The sequence below is a fragment of the Anas platyrhynchos genome, chromosome 7 (genome assembly GCF_047663525.1).
Source record: "Anas platyrhynchos isolate ZD024472 breed Pekin duck chromosome 7, IASCAAS_PekinDuck_T2T, whole genome shotgun sequence".
Lineage (NCBI taxonomy): Eukaryota > Metazoa > Chordata > Aves > Anseriformes > Anatidae > Anas > Anas platyrhynchos.
Window position 1 is genome coordinate 20981542 of NC_092593.1, and position 12671 is coordinate 20994212.

Genomic DNA, 12671 nt, shown 5'->3' on the forward strand with positions numbered 1-12671 from the left:
AATATTAGCAGAGAAATTTTCATCAATATTGATTTTAGATATAACATGGTGTAAAAAAAATGTTTAAAATATTTTTGTGAATAAGTTATCAAATTTGATTTGTTACATCCTTTAGTGCATAGAAGAGACATACTAGAAAAATCTAAGTCATGATTTCAAATCTGTGTCATGCTGGGGTAGTTCCTATGGAGGCTTATTATGTAAAAATATTTACCATTCCATGTCCCTTTTCTCTTTTATACCTTTTTTTTTTATCCCTTTTCATCTCACTTCTTTCCCCCAACTTTTCCCCAGTTCTTTGTTATCTCAGGACGTGTGTAAATTCAAATGAAAAAGCAGCTTGTTCTCAGGATCAAGAATAGTAAGTGGAAAGGTCAAGAGCTTGTGTCTGTATATTGACATAAGCCTAGTAAAGACGAGATTTAATGTAGTGTTGTAACTGGAAAAAAACAAACAAACAAACAAAAAAACATATTCATGTGCAAGAAAGATCTCTGACTTCAGAATATTCCTCGTAACAGCTTCCTCATAGTCACGTATATTGGAGTTATGAATTACAATCAGATCTCTGTGGACCTGAACCCTTGTCATGGCTACTCTGTACTAGCTTTAATACTGAAAGAATCTGTGTGTCAAGAAGTTTAAAATCTGATTCAGGAAATAAGGTTTATAGTCTCATTATGGTTTCCTCTAGAGCTAAAATACCCTTTTTTGTGTGTAGTATTTACTGCTTACCAGTCTGTAATGCTGATAATAATGGAATAATAGTGCCTTTAAGTAGTCAGCCCCTCAACAGTAGGAACAAATGGCTAAATTAAACCATTAGTGATATCTCCCGTACAAGAAATTGCTTATTCAGACAACACAGAGTTAATGAATCTACTGAAAACAAAGCATTCACATGATGCTAGAGGGAAGTAGCTGATTATGTTTTTGAGAAAGAAGAGACAGTTTCACAGGCCTTTCTAAAAACCCAGGGACTGAGTAAATTCATGTGTGTAAATCAGTCATTGTGTATCTGTGGTCCTTACACTGAGAAATGTTGAAGAAAAAACTTTAATCAATTCATTTTGAAAAATCAAGAAACTTTCTGATTTGAATGTACTAGTATGCTAAATTAATATATAACAGGAATACACAACAGATTCATATCTGAGGAAGGATAACTAATGTATTCATTTGTCCATCAAAGCAATTTCATTCTCAGATTTGATTTCCTTCCACCTTCCATTTGTGTATTATATGACTAATTTTAGTAAGATCACACCATTTGAAAGCAGTTTTAAGAAAAAATAATTTTTGTGATCACTAACACATCTTTGCAACGTCCCAAAGAGGCTGAAACGGGAATTATTAACCTTAACTTTTATCCAATTTACACGTAAGTGAACAAAGATTAGCTCCACTGAAATTAGTGTAAATTGAGAGGAAATTAGGCCTTCTCTTATCAGAAGAATTTTCTCATTTAAAAATGAACTGAATTTGAGTACAACCTTGAAAAGAAATGGTAATAAAAGCAGCATCAACTGTAGCTTTCCATTCCTGCAGATAAAGGCAAATTGTGTTTAACTTAAAAGTTGGATACTCCCCAACTTTTTAGTTCAACCTGGTGCAATTCTTTCAGGAAAGAAAGTCAATACAATGGAAGTGGATAGAGATCTAGCAATTTGACCACCAGCATAGATGGCTTTCTGACTGAGTTCAGAATATAACCGAGGGGTGGGAGGCATTATTCTTGCTCCTTTTTTCAGTAAATGCTTTATTTTTAAACAAAGTCTGTTCCATTATACTCTAGAAAAAAAAATGATGAGCACTGCTTAAAAAAGGTAGAATAGGAAACATTTTTCTTCCACTTAGAGCCATGACTAGTCAAGTGTTTTTAGGAAGTAAGTAGTTGAATACATAAAAATGTTTGAGAAAACAGGTCAAATGCTAAACAGATTGGCACTTCTTTGTTCATAATCAAAAAGACATTAGGCAAGTATGAACAAGAGTTTCAAAATGTCAGTAAATCTGAGAATATCAAAGATTTTCTAAGTGAGCAAGTTAATTGGTATTTTGATCCTTTTGAGTAACTTAACAACAAAATGGATGAGCCAGCACTTTTTCTCCCTTGATGTTATTAAACAAATAGGTGTGCTTCTTATCTGCTGGTTCAATAATGCTGTTTTGTAAACTCTTAGCAGGAAATACGAGGACAAAACAATCAAAGGCAGTCAACAGTACCATTCAGTGTTTATCAGCTGGGAGGTAAACAAAAGATAAAGCTCCAAAATGTTACTCTTTACTGTCTTCTGTTTTCATGTAGAACAGATGATTTCACAGTGTTGCAAACCTGGAAGTTAGTGTACTGGGTTAAAAAACAGGTGGTGAGGACAGGACTTGGTTGTAACTCATTCATGCAATGGTATTTTAGCCAAGGGTACAATCATCTGTTTTATGTATATAAACAAATATATTATTTTACTTCAAGTAGGAAAATGTAACCTGCACCCCCTGTAAACACTGCGGATTTATCAAGTCTTAGGCAATGCACTGGCCTCGTCTCACACCCCATACCATCGTGTGTCTGTCTTACATGTTTGCTGTGAAAGCACCATGTCCCCTTTGTCAGGATGGAATCCCAGGTTTCAGGCACAGGTTATTAATCTGATCAGGCAGCCAGGTGTGCCTGGCTTGCAGGGGCACATAGGGACCATGCACTGCACAGCAGCTAAGGGAGGTGTGCTTTTTAGTGGGGACCTGAATTGAAAGTCCCACTAGATGAGACACTCCTTGCTATATCCCAGTGCCCAGGTCCCTGGAATTTCACGTGATGTGATGTAATGTGCCAGTGTGTGTTTGCTACCTATCCCCCAGCTGTATACAGTCTTAGTAATGCAGCATATACTCTATCATGGGTTGAAAGATAACAGACTTGAGAATCTAGTGGTGCTAAATGATGTCAGGCATCAAGTGTCTCATAAGCACACAGGAATGTTTTGGGAAGTTTTGTACGAGTTTCATATAAGGATTGTATTTTTTCTTTCTTTGTACTTCTCTGCCAGTTTACATTCTGCATTAAAGTTATTTGTACAGCATTAGGATACAGGGTGTGCTTTTCCTATGAGTGCCATCTTCTCTTTAATAGCCATATGATGTCATACACTCGTGACAATACCTGTGATATTACTGTAACAACGATCCCAATAAGGTTGGTTCTGCTTTTTTCAATCTCACAGTGCAAATTTGAATAAGGTCACTGTTGGTATACCTGGTACCAATACAGTCTCTAAATTCTCTGTGTTACGTTTCTCCTGACATTTCTTCTGTCTTGTTTATTAAAAATTAGGGAAGCGCTGAATTAAATTAGTAGTGAACAGATTTGCTAAAGAGAAAATAAATGCTCACTCTTTAAATGGTACATTCTTAATGAAAACTTTTTAACACTGCATCTACTCTGTACCAAAGTCCTCCAGTGATTTTTGGAGACAAAACTTGAAACCCACCCTGTAATTTGATCTTACTATAATCCATGGAAGTGTTTGTTATTTCTTTTAGTGGTTTTTAGATTTCACCAGATATGTATACTATTTCTGCACACCTTACATATGATTAATTACTGTGTCTTCCACATCTGCTTTCTAGACTCTTGTCATCCATAGAGCACTGGTAAGCAGTTGCAGGGTAGAGAAAATTCAAAACCTCTGGGAGATAAATGTTTGACAATCCCTTACAATTTATATATGCAGAGTGGACTACATTATGCTTTTCTGGGAGTATTTCTTTGATTCTGTGATTTACAGCATGTGCTAGGTATTTTTTACTAAAGAGTACTATAGATGTTTTTGTCATTTTTCAGTTACATGTTTTGATTTATACTCTCAATACAGAGTCCAATGTAATTAATTTTATACAACCAATAAAAATTAGGAATTTATGAAAGTTATTTAAAGGCTCTTTCAGTGCTCAAAAACATCGTGGTTATTATTATTATTTTTTTTAACTTCCCAACTCTAGGGCTGAGAAGAAACAAATGTCCTTTAGAACATTCAGAACACCCCTTGCGAGGCTGAGGGGGTTCTTATTAGGATTAGGGTTTTTTCCCTTCTCACACCTCAAGCTTTTCATGTATCATTCCATTTTCCCCCTCAGACCAGCATATTTTAATACAGATTCTTTTTAAAGAGAAAAATGGTTAATCATCACTTTACTGAGTTAATTGTGTAGAGCTGGTGCAGACTTTAAGTCTGGAATGCAAAGGGAACTTTAGTAAGAGATGCTGTTATAGTAGTTAATGGTGCTGTTTAAATGCTTTTCAGTGATTGTTTCCACAGTTCACCATTAAGAGTTGAAGAGGAGATAAATTGAACTGTTTGTTTGCAATCAGTTTATCTAAGCTAAAACCACCAACACTAAAATGTCATGACCATAATCTGATAGTTAACACATAGCATTATTCTGAAGTTTTCCATGTCTAAGCATATTTTGATGTCTTCAACCTTAACTCTGCATGTCCTAGCTTTGCAATTGTTCATCTGGGGATAAATTCAACTTTTAAAAAACTTTCTTTTATGCCTAATTACCATTAAGTACAATTAATCCCACTCTAATGTATGTTTTGCACAAGAATATTATTAACATCCATGTAGGATAGTTTGTAGAGCATTATAAGAACCACTGGTTAAGAAATACAAAATTTCAGAGTTTCATCGGCTGAGAAATCAGTTCTTCTGAGGGGAAAATACTTCTCTCTTACTGCTATTGGGAATGTGATTAGTCAAATGTTTTTAGGAAACATAGTTGAATATTTCATTTTTAGGGAATTTTCAAGCAGGATGGATAACTCAAAAAAATAATGTGTTTTTGCACAAATATGTCACTTCAGGGTTTATCGTCTTTATTTCAAAACAAGTAAAACCATATAGTTCTTAAAACAGTAGTACCAGTTATGTGGAAACGTTACAGTTTCTTAATTATGACCAGAGTAATTTTTTTCTATAATCACTGAGATACTCTTACTGTTAGTATGAGTAACCATGTGCATCAAAAGAAGAAAATCCTACCAACTTTATCCTTTGCTCATGTTCACCAGTATCTCATGCAAAGTTGTTTGTAAGAGTCTTTATGGCTATTACTATATTTAAATGTAGCAAAACAGTGCTAAGATCCCATTTAGATGGTACTTTAAACACTGGGCACGGAATTACTTCAACCTGCAGCCCGTTTAGCAAGCTGCCTTGGGAGTAAGACTATCATTTCATCTCTATATTAAGTCTTTCTTTCAGCCTTGTATTTATTTCCAAAACAGGGTGTAAAATTTTTTCTTCATCTTGAATTCAAAATACTTCAAGGTAGATTTCACAGTGTATGTCCTTCAAGAGTATTTTTGTGCATTTAGGACATAATATGAATGTCTGAATATAAATCTAGTGTCAGTTATGATTAAATTACCTGTATTTGTCTGGAAATACTAGATTGCACATTACTCCTTTGTTAAGACCTTCTGTGTTGATGTAACAGCACATGAAGGACTAGAAACTTTATTTATTTTTTATTTTTTTTGAATAGACATAAAAACATGGGCTTAACCTAAAAGATCACTACAGTGTTCTGGACCACAGTATTTTCTATTGGAAGAACAAAAGCAAATATGGAAATAAAAAAGTAGAATTGTGAAACTTTCATCCCATGTGGAAGTGAATAATATTTATAGCCTTACCTTTCTACAGTTAAGGATCTAATTTCTTCTGTTGGTGAAATGATGTAAACAGAGGTCACTCTCTGTAATCTCAGTACAGTGGATTTATGTAAACAGAGGTCACTCTCTGTAATCTCAGTACAGTGGATTTACATAAGTATGATAGAAATGTAATTAGGCCAATAAATAAAAATGAACACAGTTGTAGTTGCACTCAGAGGTTTGGATGCACGCACAGACATTTTCACTACCATTTCACCATGTATAATATTTTAAAACTTTCACCAGATACGTTAAGGTGAAACATTTTACCTTCCTCCAAAATATTGAATGTGGTCTATTGCCATACAGAGATGTTAGATTCGGGAGAATAGTTGGTTGACCCTATATGGCATGTGGTATGCTGTGATACAGTTAATATATACAATGAGCACATAAAGTCAAATTACATGTACGTTTGTAGTTGGTGATTTAATCACGAAAACAGATAATGTGTAGAAAACAAAGCATTTGCTTGTCATTGATAAAACAGTAAGATTTAAAAATTATGGGGTTTTCCTTGACTATTTTATTGAATTAGTGCTATACAAAAATTGTTCAATGGTGTTAAACTACAATATGTCTTAAAATATGTATGAACAAGCAGAAACCTGATATGAGCATTGATGTGAATCATCCTTCCTTCTAAGAAAGGAAAGGAACTGTTTAAGTTCCGCATATGTATAAATGACAAGGCTGTCTGAACTAGCTTTTGAATCAAAAAGCAATTCACAATCAGTGCAACTTCCCTGACGTACCTGCCAAGTATGTGCTGAAATTGCACACTATTGCAATTTGTTTGGGGCATGTGTATTTTAAATCAGTTTTATTAGTGTAACTTGGAATGTTTGTGTTGTGAAAACAGGCATCTATAAGTTGAGTAAGAAAGTAGAAGAAATGTGCTTTTTTTCTTTTAAATCCACCACATTTTTCTATACCTGCTAAATGCCATGACTGTTAGTATTTTGAAGGACTTGGGTAAAGATTTTGCAATATCATCTTATTGAGAAAATTACTGCATTAAAAACCTTGACTCGGTAATACATAATCTCCTATCATTATTCAGAGTGGGCAATGTTTCCACATGGTGAATATCTATGTCTCTGGTCCAGGACTGATTCCAGTGCTTCTTCCTTCAGACATCATTTTGTTCTCCTTTGATCTTTATTGACTTTTAGTGGTTCTTTTTTCTTTCTTGTGACAACTGGAGCTAATCTCTAGAGATTAACTGGAGCTAATATTTGAAAATCATATTCTCCTGATAAAAAAAAAAAAAAAAAAGTCTTGCCTTAAAAGTCGATTTCCATTCTTTATAATTGCTTCTCCGTATTTTCTTCAGTATGAGGTAGGATTTTTTCTCGCCTCTATGTGGCTGCAGAGGAATCTGTCTCTGAGGTTCACTGGTCAGATTCTTTTCTTTATGGAACAGATTATGGTTCTTCCCCATGCTAATAATTAGAATAACAGTTTGCTGAACCTGCCAATTCCTTTCAGACGCAAAGTAAATAGAGAAGTTTCTGCAGAAGTGTAACTAAATAAAGACCAAGAAGACACATGGTGGTTCATAAATGAGAGATGAGGTGGCAGTTGCTGCCATTTAATTGTGTACTTGTGGCAAAATAACCTTAAATTTTTAAACTAACTGCCCATGGTCTTGCTGTTACGTAACAATTGTCTGCAATAGTTACTTAAATACTAAAAAAACATCCTTCACGAACACATGGTGGCTTTACGGGCAGGGCTTGTTGCAGTCATTCCTCATGTCTGTTCAGTTCAAACATGTTTACATCCCTTTTTCATTAACTATTTGCACCATAATTTTATTTCACATAATTGTTAGGGGCCGTTCATTTCATGTGAACAAGGGAACATGAACAAAACAAAAGTCAATGTTGTTTACCATGGACCTGATCTGAAGGCCACTAAAGTTCATTGTAATCATTCCATTAATTGTTTGTCCCAATCAAACAGAAAAAAGACACGATGCCTAATGACTTGCATAACCACAGAAATCCTTATGCATATTAAAAATTATTACATTCATATGAAGAGGAGTTCACTTTTTTTTTTCCTTAAAATAGCTGCTAGTTTTGTTTAACCATCAGCATTGATAAAAATCCTAGTTGATACGGTAGCAATGCCAGTTGTTTTAATTATGCATAAACATAACCTCTTCTGGAGGTATGAAACACAGGTGAGTATTCAGGCAGTCTGAGCACCCTGCTTTCCGTAAATTAAGATTGGTATGAGAGTTGTTTATACTGCAAACTGATCTTTATTTTTCACACACGGTAGCAGCCTCTCAGCATCAATATTCAGTCATTATCACTAATATAGACTGTGTACTACCCACCCTACCGGCACTAGCCTTTTCTCTTCACAGACTGAATATCTGCAGTCATTCTATTAGTCATATTGAAAATGGAAATTACCTAGCTGCCATTGATGGAGGCTTGTAACAAACAAGCTCAAGAATCCTCAAACTTCTTAGGTGGATAACCTCTGTTTCCCAAAGTATGCCAAGGCCACTTACATTTCTTTGTGAAAAATGACCAATGCAAGTAACTAACGTACTGAAAGATTCTATTGATGGAATACCCTTTTTTGGTATTTCTCATAAAAAACGGACCTCAGGTCATGAGTCTTTGGTGTCTTCCTCCTTCTTGGGTATTAGTATTTGACTTTTTCTCCCACTCAGAAATCTATAAAGGTCCACTGAATACCAGGTATTACCTGCTTCTTCAGCAGAACTTGCAGATTTGCAAGTGTAGCTTGCATATGGAACTGTGCAGAAGTATGCCACTCTGTAGATGGTGTGCTTATTTTACACACGTTATGTAAAATGTTTTATTTTGCCATCCTTTCCTTTACTCTGATTTCAATTACTTTTCATTTTCTCTGTTGTTCTTTCACTCATCTGAAAAATTCAGAACAACCTTGGATATTTCCTGTGTTGCACTGGTTTGTGAAAGACCTTTATAGATACCCCAGATGGGGATCTCTACAATGCAGCAGATTCTTGTCACCACCGTAGAAACACTTATTTCCCTTTGTCGTGTATATTTTCAAATATAAGTCCAGGACAGCTGATTTATGAAAAGAGTACTGAGTATAAGTAATTTGCCCCATGAGTTCTGGAGATACAGATTTGTGCTAGAGAAGAACAGTGAAAGTATGTGTTTATTGTTGAGTCTTTCTTTGTTGTTTGGCTTTGCAGGTATTACTACCTTGCTTTCAAGGCACATGAGACTCCCCTTGGTAGCAGAGAAAACTGTCTTGCCATTTTGGAGAAATCTAAACTAGAAAACTGGATTCTTGGGAAAACCAAGGTAGAGCATGCTAACATTTTATCAAGAATAGCGTCCTTTTAGCGCAAAACATGTCTAATAGTGGTTTGCCAAGTACTGCATAAATGAAGAGAAGAGCAAGGAATTTGTTCCATTAAGTTAGCCTCCCAGGTTACAGTGGTGCCCTCCCAAGCTAGCTGAGTTCATGCTACAAGAGGAAAGGTGTGCTGGGTACCTCCCCAAAGTGCACTCTGCACGTGGCTGCCTTGGTAAGGACAGCACATCTGTCAGTGCCTGCTGTGGTAGTGTCCCCCTGAAGTTCCTCCTGCTATTAATCATGGCATGACTGAAACTTCATGCTCTGGCCCATCCTGTGGGCCTGGTTAGTACATTATCTGTGGAGTTTCAGGTGAGATTTTCTGGCTCTTTGATAAAAGAGCCTTTGATCATGGTTTAAAATGTGGTGGCTGACTTCTGTGAAAATAAAGTTATGTTGTATCCTGAGTTGTTTTATGGTGCACAAAGGAAAAACAAGGAGAGATTTCCTGCTCAAGACCCAGATAAAGTGTGTATAACTACTCATAGGATTTGCCTTCTGAAGTGGAATGTTGTTAGACAATTTTGTCTAAAAACAAATATACTACAGGATTTATCCTTCTACTGTCAAGAAAGGCTGTATTTCAAAATTGTGGGTATATGAAAACATCCCTGTGACCAATTTGCATTGTAAAGGGGTAAATATGTTGTTGTTTTTGCAATGGGGTAATTATAAGCAGTTCAGTAACAAAGTTCCACAAACACACTGAGAGCAAATATTTAATTCACAAGATTGCTCTATCAGGAACTGGCATTTTACAAGTTTTCCCAGCAACAGTGCCCTAAAATAGGCTGACCTAAGATTAATGAAAAAGCAAAATACAATAGGTTATGCTACTACCTGCATGTAATATTAAATTTGTTGTTCCATTTCAGGTTTTTCTAAAGTATTACCACATAGAACAGTTAAATTTGTTCCTGCGAGAAGTTATAGGGAGAGTGGTGGTCATGCAAGCCTATATCAAGGGATGGCTTGGAGCAAGGAGGTACAAGAAAGTCAAAGAGAAAAGAGAAAATAGTGCTGTTACCATACAGTCAGGTAAATGTTCACATTTCATTGAGTATGTTGGCATTTCAAGCTGTTAAATTGTATGCACATTATTCATATGTAATAGTTTATTATGAAATCAAAATAACCAGGATTACATTTCTCTCCAGCTAATTGATGTAAATATTACTGATTTACTTCTAAGGTGTCATCTTAGCATTCAGTAATGTCTTCATTTAGATATCCTGGTATTTTGGGTGTGATACCTGTGCACAAATGGAAAATATTGTTAGGTGTGTCTACACTAGCATGCAGCACATAGATGAAATGTAATATCTTGGCCCCCTCTCTCTTTTCCCTCTCTCCTTCTTCATGTGTACCAGACTTACAGATAACATAAGTCATAGGGTGTGCATAAAAAGCTGATTTCCAGTAATCTAGCAGGCTTCCTTATATTGAATTTGGGGAGCTGTGTGAGAAGGGGAGTTCTTGTGCTGACTGATGATGCACAATTATCATGGACCTTTGCCTTTTGGATTAGGACATCAGTGAGCACATGGTGACGATTAAAATTTGGACGAGTGAAGCGGTGTTTGAAGTTGCAAGGATGTGAATACTGCAGTCATGAACCCAGAGTTCAACATGTGGGTGGGTGGGGAAGAGGTACTGGGAGTGGGGGCTGGAGTGGTTGTGGCAGAAGGGATGAAAGTTTCAGCACATCTCTGACTGTAGACTCTGTAGCACTTCCTTAAATAAATGTAATTTCCAGCACATGGTTTTGTATTTTTAGCCTGGAGAGGATATGAAGCTCGCAGGAAGTACAAGGAAATAAGGAACAGAAGAACTGATGCTGCTATACATATTCAAGCAGGTAATTAAAACATTATTTCAGTTGCCAACACCTATTTTGCTGTGGATGATTTCATATGTCAGTGTTTATAGGCAAGAGAAATACACACAGACCAAACAAAAGCTGTCAAAAACATTATTTCTGATCATTTGCTCTTCAGTATCAAATGACGTAGGTGACAGTTAGGCTACTTCGGGGTTTTTCTGAGTACCTTTCTGCAATCAAAATGTACAAATTAAAAGCTGTTGAGTTAATTTTTTAAGATTCTTCTTAGCACAATCAGTATGATTCAAGCATGTGTAGAGCTGGTATAAAGCACTGGATTTTTTTGACTGAAAGTGTGGATTGGAAGCACTGGACCTGCATTTCTCTGTCTTTGTATCAAACTCTGGTCCTGGCAGGTTGCCAAGTTTCCCTTTCAACTGCTTGCTGAGTTTGCCAGCTTTGGCCAATCTTTGACTCTTTTCCAGACTCCTATGCAGCCATATCAATATGAATTTGAATAACTTTAAAGAGATTATTGGAAGAACAGGCCCATAGGGCTGTGTAGGTCTCTAGTAGAGAGCAGGGTACCATATGGCACAGAAATCAGAGAACCAGTGCCGTGAACTCAATGGTGTTTTCACATGCTGCCAGTGTGAAGCAGCCTCCATATGATGCAGTGTAATACACCTTCCTTGTCCAACCCCAGGTGAAAGACTGTAGCTGATCAGAAAAGAGTTGTAGCAAATGTGTTTCCAAATAAACCAAGGCACCACCTTTATTCTACCAGCTGCCTCTGATATAATTCCTTAAGCTGTCACCTCTCTACTCTATATCATATAGCCTGAAGTCAGTCTGAAAAGTAAGAGTTATAAATATTCTTTTACTTTATTCTGTTGTCAAGCCATTTCCAGTAAATCGAACTTTTTTTTTCTTTTACCTAAATTTCCTACTCTGAAAAAAAGTATCAGTGTGACTTTCAGCAGACAGTAGAATACCCATCTGGTTACAGAAAGGAACAGATTAACATTAGGTTAAAGTAGTAATTTACAGCTTTGTGTGCATACAGTTATGTATAATCATAAACTATAGCTCTAGGGTCAAATGCAGAGTATTCTATTCAATGGAGAACTGTTATGGAGAAATGTTTTCTTCCTATTACAGCAAGCACTGAGGGACTGCATAAGCATTCTTTCCCCTTCATCCTCTCCTTTGTGTTGTCATTTATTGTATTCATGATACCACAGAGACCAGATCTTAAAATACCACATACAACTGTTTTTGGGAGTATTTGCAACATTTACACTTGGCCATACCTGAGCTATGATTTCCTGACTTTTATGATAGCCTTTTGCTATAGAAAGGAAAGTGAAACAGTTGACCCTTCACTTTCCCGCTATTAGCAGTATTTAAGATGAGAGTTAACTCAGATTCCCTTGGCAGCTGCTGTGTAGCAGTATCACTTGGAAGCTGTAGGGGACATTCTGCCTTAGAGTTTTATCCAGCCAGATTTCTTAGGCATGTAGGAGATTCATGCTTATTACTAACTCTTTAGAGAAAGCAAATGATCTATTCTGCTGTTTGCACACATGGAAGAGATTCAGAGCTGTGTTTCTGCCTGTCATCTCTGAGACATTGTGTTGAACACGGCAGAGACAGTGGGAGGGTATGCACACCCTTGCATTTGGACAGTTCTGTCCTTTTCAGCCCTCTGGACCTAATGCTGGAGGAATGCTGTTAGCACTCTTC

At 36.3% G+C, this 12671-nt stretch overlaps 1 protein-coding gene across 3 annotated transcripts in view; it reads left to right on the top strand.

Moving 5' to 3' along the window:
• MYO3B (myosin IIIB) overlaps positions 1–12671 on the top strand; it is a 197205-nt gene that overhangs the window by 126756 nt on the left and 57778 nt on the right. For all 3 annotated transcript variants that reach the window (XM_027462191.3, XM_027462192.3, XM_072040919.1), the window contains 3 exons: positions 8937–9048; positions 9979–10141; positions 10881–10961. In XM_027462191.3, the coding sequence (XP_027317992.1) occupies positions 8937–9048; positions 9979–10141; positions 10881–10961 (356 nt within the window). The remainder of the gene's footprint in view (positions 1–8936; positions 9049–9978; positions 10142–10880; positions 10962–12671) is intronic.